This window comes from Notolepis coatsorum (genome assembly GCF_963971535.1).
Source record: "Notolepis coatsorum genome assembly, chromosome: 11".
NCBI lineage: Eukaryota > Metazoa > Chordata > Actinopteri > Aulopiformes > Paralepididae > Notolepis > Notolepis coatsorum.
The window spans coordinates 29939398-29953726 of record NC_140175.1 but is presented as its reverse complement, the minus strand read 5'-3'; the positions used below and the strand labels follow the sequence as shown (position 1 = coordinate 29953726).

Genomic DNA, 14329 nt, shown 5'->3' with positions numbered 1-14329 from the left:
CACAACGGAAAAAGACCAGGTTAGAAAATGTTTTACTGCTAAACATAATTCTTGTCATGGCGAATATTTTACGGTTCCAGTCTCAACCATCCTACTGATAAGGACATATGTCCATAGCGCTTAAACAACACTTCCAAGGTGCGACTCTGTGTCTTTTTAGCTTTGTAGCCGGTACTACAAATGAACACCCCATTATTAAAATGTTTATATTTTTTATTTAACCAGGAAAGTATTATAAGGACACACTGTGTCATAGGAATCTCTAAACATGAGTCAAAGTGCCAGACCTGTGAGCCGCCACTAGGGGCAGAGTGGCTAAACTGTGAGGGAGTGATCTGATAACAAGAACTCTCAATAGCTGCAACCTTTTTGCGATAGGCCTTTAAAAGGCCCTCTTTTAGCCAATTGGCCAGAACACGCACACTTCATGTCCAATTCCAGCCTCCTAGGGCGAAACCTGTGGCCGCTGAATGGTACATGGTGCATTTATATAACGGCTTTTATCCAAAGTGCTTTACAAGTTTTTTCCTCACATTCACTCATTCATTCACACACCGACGGCGGATACAACCATGCAAGGTGCCAACCTGCTCATCGGGAGCAGTTAAGGTATTAGGGTACCTCCTGAGCCACTGCCGCACCACCACCGCTAGAGGGTGGGGACATTTTTGTGGACCAACCAACTGACCAACGACCTCTAGAGCTGCTGGTCGCAGCTAGAAATAAACGTGTCACTTCAGCAGGGCAAAGAAGGGACCACTGTCACCAGAGAGCACACATCAAACAATAGGGTCACAGTTGCTTTGAAGAGAAAAAATCTAACTTTTTTGAACTGTAATATACTGTACATGCAATTTTAAAGCTCAAGAAGCTTCTCGGAAATCACTGACTGAATGTAAAAGTCTATCTTACACTAAATTCCATCTCTGAGAGAAAGAAGTCCGATGGCGAATAGGGAATGTTTTTCAATGTCATTAACCTCGCCATTATTTTCAGAAAATTCACGTAAAAGTACATACCCAAGTAAATGGAAGGTTGCTCCACTTCTACAAGGCCCATTTACATGTTCTTGGTATCTAGGGACATCTATGGACCTCATGACATGTATTCCTAGTGTCAGAAATATTGTGTCTGTTACTATGCTTGAGTAAATTGTAATGAACCAAAGCAGAATATCAATTATTATTAGTATTTATTTCCATCTTTGCCGGTGAATAACGCCATGCTAACATTGACCAAAAAATCCAGCACCTTCTTGAGATCAAGTGTACAAAAAATCTGAGCAAATTAACAAAGGGCAGATGATTTACAGGGGTTTTTGTAGATACAGTACTGCATTTTTCCATTCGATCACATGCAATTTGAAATATGAATATAGAATATCAGGCCTATAAATTACCTTATTATGGCCAAGTCATACATCTATGGATCGGCCCAAATCTCCTCTTTCCAATGGCAGAGGTAATCTGGATTTAATACCACCAGGCACCCGTTACAGGGCAGCAAAGACCATGAATGAAATGTACTGTAAATACAGTTACTTTTGTATAATGTTCATAGCTCCAAATCCATCCGGATTACGGCGCTGTTTTTTCCTAGACGTTCACAGAAAGCTAAAGAATCAATATACGTTTTATTTTATGGCAATTACGTTGAGTTTTGTTCGACCTGTGAGATATAAACTCGATTTTCAATATTTGTAAGAGAAAAATGGTTGGCATACGTCTGTATGCGGCTGGTGTGTGCTGGGTAGTGTAGTTTTGTCAAATATAAATGTAGTTTTATGAAATTTAGACATCCATCGAAAGCCCTGAGTCTCCTCTTTCTTAGGACTACAACGATTTCATGACGGCTTTCCTGTCCTCGCATCTAAATCATCCGTTTTCTGGTGCAATGCGCAGAGATTTTTATAAGCTCATATTTAGCTAATAAGTTAAAATCATTGGTAAACAAACGTAGTGCTGAAAATATACACTTTCACTGCTGTAGGCTTAGAGTCTTTACTCTTGGCTACATTTGAAAAAGAAATGCAACATCACTTAATACGGACTGTATTGATCTAATAGTGACGTGAAATAAACCTCGGCCGGTAACGGGCCGATCGGGCTTAAGAGGTTAACCGCCTTTTTGTCTTTCTTTGAACTATCCGTGAGAATTATATGCTGTTAGCGACGGCCTTTCACATACAAATATTTTGGCTTTGAGGGCCGTCTCCCAGAGTCTATTGGAAGCTTTTTGCGAAGGTTATTGTCCACTGTCTTGAAGTATTTCTTTTTCACTGTTGCACTTCGGTAGATATCCCAGTGTCCATACAAAGTGTCCCTGGGCAACAGACAGAACCCCTCTCTGGGGGGGGGGGGGGGGGGGGGGGGGGGGGGAGTCATGCTTGTGAAAGTTAAATTCAAATGAATGAATTAACTTAGTTAAATCAACAATGTCCTAAATGACATGGTGCGAAACACGGCAACCGAGTGCTCCTAAAAGACCCCTAAGAGAACCATCACACAGCCTCTCCCGGAACTCCCAGAGAGAGACGGAGGACCTTGCTGGACCCAGGAGAGGAGTGGCCTCGTGGCGGCGCCCTCTCCCTCGTCGCGAAGCACCAAGCCTTCAGCAGGTGTTTACTCTGGACCCGGGCGGTGTGGCCGTGGTCCGGGACCCCAGCGGAGGACGAAGAGACGGACAGGGTCCTGCAGCAGCAGCAGCAGCCCCACGGACACGAGGTGTAGGGTGCGCCGTCCTGCGGCTGGGCGGAGACGACGGAAAGGTTTGGAGAGGTCAGCGGTCGGGATCTCAACAGAGAAACGTGTCCTGGACTCTGGAACGAGCTTGCCGTCGCCTGCGGTTTGGAGGCCGGCCCGCGTCTCAGGCAGCGACAGCGCAGGACGTCCTGGAAGGCCTTCTTGAACTCCTGGCTGAAGCAGGGGTAGATGATGGGGTTGATGCAGCTGTTGAGATAGCCCAGCCAGAAGGTTATCTTGAAGATGGTTTCCGACGGTCTGTAGGATGGGAAGATGGACCCTGGAGGGGACGGAAAGACAGACAGATGGAGAGACATAGATGAAGAGACATAGACAGAGAGACAGTATATTCAAGAAGTGAGTATTAGCACAATGCTATTTAATGATAATTACCTGTCATTCATATTGGTATTATTATTTCTATTATATCATATTCTACTGTATATCTAATGTTTGGAAATCGGCATGTGATTCCTTTACATAAAGGAGGTGATAGAGATGATTTGAATCATTACAGCCCAATTATCCACCCTGCAAAAGCCGGAATTTGTTTTCAAGTCACTCAACACCAATCCGGATTTAGAGCTAATCCCAGCACCATTTCAGATACAATTAATATAATATTTGCATCAGGAAGAAACACTGTGCTGCCCTTTTTTGTGGATCTATCTAAAGCATTTGATACAGTTGATGATCCCCTGCTCTTACAAAGATAATCTGGTATTTGTTTGGAGAGAAAGGCTTGTGACTGGTTTCAAAATTATTTGTCTGATAGGCGACGGTGTGCGAAGTCAGGAAATTCCCAACGGAAAAGGATCGTTGAAGCATTCTTCAACGACTCAACGGAAAAGGATAGTTGAAGCAGTTTTGAACTATGGTGATGTCATTTATAGACACTAGTGCAGTGCCCGTTCGGAGCGTGTGCCTGTTTGGAATGGACCAATCGCTTCCCGTATTGCCGCTTGCAGTGTCGTCGAGGGGGCGGGGGACGTGCCCGTTCGGTCCTCAGCAATACACCCGCCAAATATTAAGTGCATTGTTATAGCGCCGCCATCTGGCCAACTGGCACCACAATTAACACATTGGGTGCCAATGACGAGAAATCTCGTTGTTGGCCGCCATGTGTTGTGTGCCAATAACGAGAAATCTCGTTATTTAATCGTTATTTCTTTTATTAGCGATATCCATTCATTTTTCATCCATCCAGCCTCACGTTATCATTGGGAATGGCTCTGAGCTCGAAAAGGGCAAATACCGCCCCCTATCGTCTCCCGGATGGTATTGCACCCATTGGAATGGAGTCGATGGGAATGCATCAGAAAAAAAAACTCCGGGCTCCACATTTGACTTCTGAGGCATGCAACCTGAGACTATTGCATCCACTGAGGGCACTGGAAGAAGCGTCGATTATGTGTTTCGGAGTATAGCGTTGGATCAATAAACGCGATCGATATTTGGAATGGCGATCAGGAATTGGATTAATCTTTTTGCAGAACATCTGATCTGAGGTAAGGACTTTATTTGACCAGTATTGGGGTAATCAGATGTTTTTTTCACAGCGATCACAACGTGTCTCCTGTGTGTGTACAGTGTGTGCGTAACGTTAGCGCCAGGCACGGCATAGATAACCGATTTTTCAGCCCGCTTCTTTAGCGTGCATAAGTACACATATACTATCGATAATCTAGCGTTTATTTGAAAACGATTCATAAATCAGCCGGAAAATGACAGTGTTGTGTGTATTCCAGTAAATGGCTATTACTGCAGAATCTTTTTTTCTTTCTAGAAATGTCCAAAACTATACTCGTATTCAAAACGGTATAAAACGGAAATGTACTGATGAAAAAACAAAATCCGTTTCGTACATGTTGACTGCAAGCAAGTCATTGATAAGCGACAGGTGTATTAGACCCATAATTTAAGATATAGTTTAAGCGTTCGCAAATGTGCTCGTCCTCTCATTGATTAGAGTGGTGGCAACCAAGCGATAATTTGTCATTCATCGTTAGCACCCAATGTGTTAATAACACACTCCCCTGGGTCCTCAGCAATACACCCTCCGATCAGCTGACCAGATGCTATTGGTGGTACCCAGAACCAGGCTCAAGACTAGGGGAGACAGAGCTTTCTCCACCGCAGCGCCTAGATTGTGGAACAGCCTCCCCCTCAGCGTACGGACTGCCCAGACCGTGCAGGCTTTTAAATAACTCTTGAAAACCTACCTGTTCTCCTTGGCCTTACCCCCTACTTAACCACCACTAGACCCCTGGCCCTTCTATCCTCTTTGTTTTACTGTGTCCTACCAGTTTTTATTACTTTCATTGCTTTATTATGTTTTTAATCCTATATCTTGCACCATATTGTTTTGTTTTTGTTGCTTTCATTGCTTTGCTATGTTTTTTTTTTTTTTTTTTTTCTTTCTTTTAATCTTATACCTTGCCTCACACTATTTTGTTTTTATCAACTTGCTTGTGAAGCACTTTGGTGTCAGCTGCCGCTGCCTGGAAATGTGCTATACAAATAAAACTGACTTGACTTGACACCCTCCGAGCGTGACGTCGCTCAAACGAATGGTTCTCGAGATCTGCGAAGGACAGACACACTAATAGCTCTACCATCTGGCCAAGTGGCACAATTAGATTCCACGCCGCACTCCCCTGAGCCCAGCAATACACCTGGCTAGCACGAAGCCGATCAGATAAACAGTTCTCGAGATATGAGAAGGACAGACATGTACACACGCAGATGGAGAATCCTCCATTTATACATAGATGACTCATACCACTTGAAGATCGGTTTATCACTCTGCCCTCACATTCATTACTGAGGATAGCCAAGACACTCACCATTGTCTCTTGTATAATAAGGTCGTTGGCCTTCTCTTGCAGAAAGGCGCAATAAACATTGGTATTTGCTTATTGTGCTGGGTCGTGCTGCCCATCTAACTCGCTCAAATGACTGGTTTATGCTCAAGGTCTCTCCAGTGTGTTCTGAGCTTGGGAAGTCTGCAGTGTGTTCTGAGCTTGGGAAGTCTGCCTATTCTGTTGATGCTCCTGACTCATGGAACATCCTTCAACACACTTGAATGACCAATACTTTTCCAACCACAGTTCAAAACCATTATCACTACCAATTATCAATATAAATCTGTAACTGTTTTAGCTGCTTTTGTTATTTTTATCTTGTGTTTTAGGTGATTCTGTTTTTTTTAGTTTAGTTTTTATCTTGCTGTGTTACTACTTCAGATTGACATCATTGTAAATGATGGCAACTTCAATGGTCTTCGAGTTTTCAAAGAAATATTTGATGATGATTGATCTACTGGAAAATGAAATGAATGGATGAATAATAAAAGAAAATGTCCCCCCCAAAATATTCTACATTCTACACTACAGGGTAAAGTTTCTGTCAAAGTACAATAAAGTACTCAAAACTAAGTATGCACACATATACATGGTATTGGTGTACCCCCTGTTCCTATCAATAAAGGAGTTATCTTATCTTATCAATTGGCTTAGAGTAGACAACAGAGTACAGCAACTTGCAATGGGCCTGGTCTACAAGATACACTACACCACTAAGATACCCATGTACATGTCGAAATACTTCCCAAAGGTCAGTGAATTCCATGACCACAACACCAGAGGGAGTTCCACAAATCATGTTCAACACAGATTCGGCTCAAACAAGGGACTAAACACGTTTCGCAATTATGCCACAATAACGTGGAATGCCCTACCCACAGCCGTAAAATAATGTGAATCCCTACCCTCCTTCAAAACTGCTCTCAAAGAGCACCTACGGGTGGCTTCAATTAGAAACTGGCCCCGGTAAATGTCCAAACCACAAAAAAGAAAAAAATCCCTCACCACAATTCACAAAAGAACTCCCATCTTGGGGAAACTTGTTTTGCCTGAACATAAAAAGGTTTCCAGAGTATTGTTCCTTCAAACTCAAACCACCGGTCTGACTCAATCTCTGCATCATCATCACTTCAAACGCCTGAGTGAGCATCGCGCCGCCAGACCAGAGGGTATGTCTCGATTGAAATGCATGAGTTTTCTCTGATGGTCGGTCGAGGGGGTAAAGGGCAAACGGAGAATGCCAGCTAGCATTACAGACCCATCAGACCTAATGTTTGTTATCTATAATGACTTTCATAGGGAAAGAATGAGCGGCACTCAGCACTCCCTTCCATTTCATCCCTCGAGTGGAGAATCCCATTCTGAAAACCCCCATAGGGTGTTTTATTTGCTCTATTCCGTTGCTCGTAATTGAATTCCTGATGCTCCCCGCATAGGAAACACAGAGCGGAATGGGAGAGAGCGTTATCGGGGAGGTTGGATATAGGAGTACGGTTTTACATGAGGCTGCGTTTACGTGCCACCGAGCACAAGCACAGGGCAGTAAACAACGCTAAGTAAAGCCTGCAGGAATCTGAATGGCTCACACGCCCAGAGTGAGTATTACAATGCGGAACCACAAGGAGGCCGCCTTGTGATCCATGCTAATCGCTACCGTTGAATTTACACCTTCTCCACGGAGCAAGATGAAAGACCATTATATATCCACTGCTAATCTCCAGATTAAGAGTTAGACCCCGATCTCCTCATCATCTTGTCCTGCAGATCTGTTCCCTCCTTAATGAAGGATATTATCGATGGCCCAAGAACAGGGGGGGCTGAAACAATGCATGGGGCTGCACAAACCGTGGAGGCTTATCAGTTAGTGTTTTAAACAGACATGTACAAATGGATACATGGCCACTGCTGATAGACTACACAGCATGTGTCATATGCAGAATTGTTAGGCTTAGCTAGATATATTACACAGCGGATAATGTCATTATGCCGAATCGTAATGATTTGTAAGAGCTATGAGTAAAATATAAGTGTAGGATGGATACAATGTGACACAAATGTATGAAATTATGAATCAGGAAGGGGCATTGAAGTCTCATATTTTGCTATGTCCACATTGTAGATAAAGGCTACTCATAATAATGGCGGTAATCCAATATTGACACAACTTGACCTGCCTTGGTCAAATAGTTTTTGCAGAGCAATGAGGATGGAAACAGCTAGTGGCTGGTGAAGGAACAACATCACTCTCAATGAAAACCAGAGACTGCATCAAAGCAGTGGTGACTGACACACATCCTCGAGGCACAGCAGCGGTAGACATGAAACACACACTATGTGTACATGCTACTGTACATAGTCTTCATTCATGGGGGGGAAATATTTGAGAACAAATAACACTATTGCCCATTAGCACTTGATATGATTGACAAACCATATTTGCTATGTAAATACACGTTCAGTAGCGAGTATAGCATAGTGGCGGACATTTATGCTTGACTGAGCACACTAGGGGCAACAGTGGCTCGGGAGGTAGAGCAGTCGTCTGTTAATCCAGAGGTTCCCGGTTTGATTCCCGCTCCGCCCGGGCAGCATGTCATAGTGTCCTTGAGCAAGACACTTAACCCCTAACTGCTCACGGTGAGCAGGCTGGCACCTTGCATGGCTGACTCTGCCGTCGGTGTAGTGAGTAAATGGGTAAAATGTGAGGAACAAATTGTAAATCGCTTTAGATAAAAGCGCTATATAAATGCACCATTTACCACACTCTAGTTTTTTAACCATTGATAATCGGAGACCAATGAGGGACCTGCTGACAGTATCACATCGAGACTATATTGCCGACATTTAAAATCACTCCTCTCAGTTTTGTCATGCTTAATATATTGTAGAGGAATATAACCGTATCAATGAATGTACTTGGTTGGTATAGACTTGGTTAAACACAGGTTTATTATACCAAAACAGGTACAAGTAAATCAAGAGTCACGGCGGATGACTCAATGGAGACATTGGCCTGATGTGTCCCCAGAGAGCTCCTAGAATCCAGTGAGACGTAGGTCTTTATAGTGGAGAGAAAGGGATTGTGGGTAGGATGGCCCAGGTATTGGATTGGAGGGGGGCCAGGAGGGGGGAGCGGGGAGTTAGAAAGGAGGGGTGGTATCAGGTGAGAGACAAAAGGTAGAATGGGAGGGGGGTTGGAACATGACTGGGAGATTGTTTGAGGGGGGGGGTGTCATTATTCCACAATGTCATAAGACAAACCTTATTTTAGATGATGTTTGGTGTTATTTCTCATCTTTTAATATCATCAGAGACATCTATTTAGAATTTGATAAAAGCTACTGAAGTGTCATTAATACCAAAGGCCATTCAGGACCAGCTGAAAAACAGAGGCTTGCCATCTGCTGAGTCTTCTATATATATCACTGTGGCTCAGTGTGACAAAGAAAAAACCAAAAGCAAGCAATTATGCAGAAAACGGAACTGATCTGCCGTTCCCCATGATCTCTCCATCTCGCCATCAATATATTCATTGCTATTCCATTTTTCTGCAGCACTTTCGCCTGTCAAAGAGGTTGGGATTTACATTCTACAGTTCAGAGGAGGGATATATTCTGAGACATTTTAAATGGAAGCTTTCATGAGGAGTAAAGGGCACATTAGACGACATTGCCAATGATTCTGTAGCCATTCCTCTGTGAGTTTTTGACAGATGGTCCATGCAAATCAGAAGGGAGCCTATTTTTATCTGAATTTATTCCGTTTTTCAGAGGATAATATGTATATCCGGTGTGGCGGTCGATTAGATCTGCGGTACGGAACATTTACAGAGATCAAGGTGAGGTCTTTCTCATCCGTTATAAAGTTAGACAAAAGGCGTTTGCTATGCATGAACCACGGTACTGTGCCATACCTACCAATGGGTAAAACCAGGAAGAAAGGGAGCCAGCAGAGAACAAAGCAGCCCACCACGATGCCCAGCGTCTTGGCAGCCTTCTTCTCTCTGGAGAACCTCAGCATTCTCATCAGGGCAAAGACGGTGCACCTGCGCCTCACGGTCCCCCCCTCGGGGTCCACTTCCCGCCTCTCCGCGACGGGCGCGCTGCCGCGGTGTATCCTCAGCATCACCCCCTCCGTCTCCATCCTCTTCCTGGCCTTCCTCTGGCTTCGCGTAACCCGCCTCGCCACGACGTACACGCGGCAGTACATGGCCAGGATGACGGCCAGCGGCACGTAGAAGGAGCCGAACGCGGAGAACAGGGCGTAGCCGGGCTCCTCCGTGATGCGGCACACCGTCTCGTCCTCCGGGTCCGGCTCCTTCCAGCCGAACAGAGGACCCACCGATATGGCCGCGGAGAGGCCCCAGAGGACCACCACCGCCACCAGGCCGCGTCGCTCCGTGGCCAGGGTGGGGTACCGTAGAGGGAAGCTGACGGCCAGGTATCGGTCGACAGAGATTATGCACAGGGTGAGGATGGAGGCGGTGCAGCAGAGGACGTCTAGGGCCGCCCAGGCGTTGCAGAATGTCCGGCCGAACACCCACCTGCCGAGGGCCTCCGAGGTGGCGGAGAAGGGCAGCACGGCAGAGCTGAGGAGCAGATCCGCCGCCGCCAGGTTGGCGATGAAGTAGTGCGTCACTGAGCGCAGGTGGCGGTGGCACACGACGGACAGGATGACCAGGATGTTGCCGAGAACCCCGAAGATGACAAACACCCCCAGCACCAGACCCAGAAGCACTGCCTTGGTTACGTCCACCTCTGGGAAGCTGGATGAACTGCAATTGGGACAGCTCTCTGAGACAGAGGAGGTGCTCATGTTCTCACCTGCGAGGATCATCGTGAGCTTTTAAAGGCTCATCGATTTATTATATGTATTTGGTATTAATTTTCTCTTGGAGCTCAAAACACTGAAGCAACTCTTCTTCCATCAACTGGCATTGTTCAAATCAGATCTCTGATGCCAGCCGCTCTCACCAATGTCCCACAGGTCACATGATGACCTCGGCAGAGATGTTGAAACAGTGACAGGTGAGGAAATCTTCAGAACCGCTGCCTTGATTTTCCATAGTTAATCCCAAAGGCAGATTTTACAAACTGTATTTCAGGTGACATTTACTTTGGACGTCGTGATTAGCCATGCTGAAAGGCTCCGACTGGGAGAAACCTGTTAAAACAAAGTAGAGTTTATTATAAACACATTCAATTTCCGTGGTGCTGATCATTTCAACTCTGGTATATAAATTAGAAAAGCAGCAACAGACAGCGTAACAAACTGTAATTACAGAGTAAACACATCGTCCACTGTTTATTAGCCTATTTTCAGTCACAGGCGAGACAGTCTCTCTCACTTTATGGGTCATTACAGCGGAGCCGGAGAAAACAGAGGATTTGCCTGAGTGGATCCAAAATGGCGCATTTCCTTTTCAGCAAAACAACATTCACAAGCGGCCCATCTCCCCGTGTGAACAAGAGCCGGCAACCCTTGAAATACCAAGTGAAGTGACGAGGGAAGAATGCCATCAGTGGCGTGAGGAGGTTATGAGAAAACCAACAAACCGTGGAGGTAGAGAGAATAAAAAGATAAATAAAACAAGTTAATTCTCACTGTGGGGTCATAACTCTAGCGGGAGCCTTAGGCTGGGTTCTGCTGTGTGTCTGATAGCTCCGTTAACTCAGCTGTGAGATGACAGGCCCAGAAGAATTGTGGGTCCCCGCGGAGGACGCCGTATTACAGACGTGAAGGGCAGCGGGCCACTGATAGTCCCGGTGAGTGCCACTCTCAGAGCAGGTGTCGGAGATTCGGGATGACACCGCGGAAGATAAATGTTAGGGGTGAGGCGGTGAATGAAAAGGCGCAGTGATAAAGCTCTCCCCGGGACAAAGTCATGCCAGTCACGTGCGCCTCTCCTGATCAAAGACTCGCTGTACAGTAGCTATAACCCTCATGCTGTTGATCAAAGACTGTGGCTATAACCTACATGGTGTGCCAGACTGCTGTGATGTTGTGGAACGGGATGATTCATCATAATACTGCAATGGAGATGTTTAGCCTGGATAAAGCACCCTGAATTTACCTATCTCAAGCCCGCCCTCTTTTCCTCGATCCTCCAATCACAACTGTTGCTTCCCTTCCCCTTCGTTCTGCCTAAATACTGTGGCTATAACCTACATGTTGTGCCAGACTGCTATGATGTTATACTTGAAAAAGACCAGAAGGGTCGAAATGTTGTATCTGCTATTCTTTGTCACAATTAAAACACCTTGGAGCATCAAAAGTGAGTTGCGAGCCCTGCTTTGTTTCGTGGAACAGGGATGATTCATCATAATACTGCAATGGAGATGTTTAGCCTGGATAAAGCACCCTGAATTTACCTCAAGCCCCGCCCTCTTTTCCTCAAACCTCCAATCACATCTGTTGCTTCCCTTCCCCTTCCTTCTGCCCATTATCAATATTCTTTATATTGCATCGCTGGGGAGCAACTTGGACCCATGTTTATTTCCTGTTTGCGGTGCTTTGTTATTATCCATCGCTGACAGGAAGTCAAGGTAATCTAGTCTAGAAAGTGATAGAGATCCTCCAATCGGATAGTGATGGTGATATCCGATAGTGATGATCCGGGAGGGTCATCAAAGAAAAGCCGCCTATTCTCGGTCCTTACCCCACAATGGTGGAACGAACTTCCCACCACAGTTAGGACAGCCCAAACCCGACCAATCTTTCGCGGTCGACTAAAGACACACTTCAATCAATTTCATCTGAAATGAAAAATAATTACTCTTGCTAATACACTCTTCATAATATACTAACATACAACTCGACATTGTAGCACTCAAGTTTGAACACTTTGATGAACATGGTTACTCAGCTGATAGAGTTGTACCCTTCCTGCTGCCTTGTTGTACCCTTCCTGCTGCCTTGTCGTACACAACTTGTAAGTCGCTTTGGATAAAAGCTTCCGCTAAATGACAAAAGGTAAATGTAAAAATGTAGAAAGAAACCGCCTATAAGAATTATACGATTCAATTATACGATTCATTCAGTCTCAAACCGGAATTGATTTCTTTCTAAACTGAAATTCGTTCCTGATCCCCCCCCCCCCCCCCCTCCCGAATCACCTGAATTTAATCGTATAATTGTTATAGGCGGTTTCTTTCTAGAGCCGATTACATTTGACTTCCTGTCAGCATTGGATATTAACAAAGCTCCCGCAGAACAGGACATAAATATGGGTCCAAGTTGCTCCCTAGCGATGCAAGTCCACTGAAACGGTCTACGAGACTTTTTAACTTAACAGTCTTTTCTATCTGCCCACCTGCTGTACACAAGAGAGTGATGTCATGAAAGGAGAACAACTAAACATTGACAGCAAGTAGAACTATGTATAACATTGACTAACCAGACAGGAGCCACTGGAAATCATTCCACACTGGTACGAGTTGATAGGTGTGTTGGACCCAGATGCAGTACAGAACAGATATGACAGAGAGGCAGATGTTGGTTTTCAAACAAGGCACTGTTACTTTAATTTGTGTAACGAACACAGCACACGCAAACGATGGCGTGTAAACAAAAGGGAGATTAAATCTGCATCTCAAAATAACACGATAACGGGGAAAACAAAGTGGAGAGAGCACCGTCTCCAAAACACGTTATTTGGCACACACGTCAAACGACAGAGTTACTGTATATAAAAAGAGGAGAATACTTTGTCTCCAAAAGAGGGAAAGCAAAGGGGAGAAATCAAGTCTCCCAAAACACGACACAGAGAATATACGTCCGACGACAATGCGGTATATGCCTACACACAGTGATATAACACATTAACATAACGGATTGACGCTGCAATCAAAGTGACATAGATAACAAAGAACAGTAGCGAACGTACTTATCCTCCTATGGCAAGGAGCGATAAGACTTACTCTCACATGGGTGGACTCGCGGATAGTCTGCCGATCGACTCACGGTGTCAGTAGTGACACGGAAGAGTATATAAAGCTACCTTAACTAGACACACCAGGTGCCAATGAATGCAATTAGGGCAGAGAGACAGGTCAAATACCACCAGGTAACGGTAGGGCTTTGCTCCCTGAGAGCAAAACCCCAAACGTTACACAACACTATCCTCTACTCACATCCAACCAACGTGTCAATTTTCTTTTTTAAAGAGGGATAATAAGCTATTTGTGTTTTCTTTAAACAACCTACAAAAGTTCACAATGTATTTGTGCACTTGAACCTTGAAAATCGTTAACACTGGCACTATCATCGATTGCTTCTTTCACAGATAGGAGGGCGGGTAAATTGCTATTTCTTGCTTCTGGCAAATTAATCAGACAGTGGGAGCTGGAGAGTAGTGCATGTTCACTGAACCCCACAGACAGTGACTTGCACAGGGTGAGTGCCCCTTTCAGATCAAGAAATTGAAATAAAATGTTACATTACACATTGCTGATGTCTATTTCCTGGCTGAAGGGGTACCTCAAAAAGACACTTTCAATATGTAATTTAACTCTACGTCCCGGTAAAGGAACATTCTCACCAAAAGTATTTTTTTTAATAATAATAATAATACATTTATTTTATATAGAGATACATACGGTATCTCAAAGCACTTATTTTATTTATTTTTTTATCTATCTTTCTTCGATTTTTCTCTGTTTTCTCCCCGTCCCAATTTAGTCGTTGTGCCAATTCCCCCCCCTCCCCTACCTGGTTGTTGTGCGC

General features: G+C 44.6%; 1 protein-coding gene across 1 annotated transcript; it reads right to left on the bottom strand.

The window, feature by feature from the left end:
* Window positions 1-2500: 2500 nt before the first annotated feature.
* Window positions 2501-10441, bottom strand: adra1ab (adrenoceptor alpha 1Ab; the record flags this gene model as incomplete). The annotated part of the gene is made up of 2 exons (XM_084324890.1): window positions 2501-3021; window positions 9523-10441. The coding sequence occupies 2 exons, from the start codon at window positions 10439-10441 to the stop codon at window positions 2501-2503; spliced, it is 1440 nt and encodes a 479-aa protein (XP_084181016.1).
* Window positions 10442-14329: the final 3888 nt, after the last annotated feature.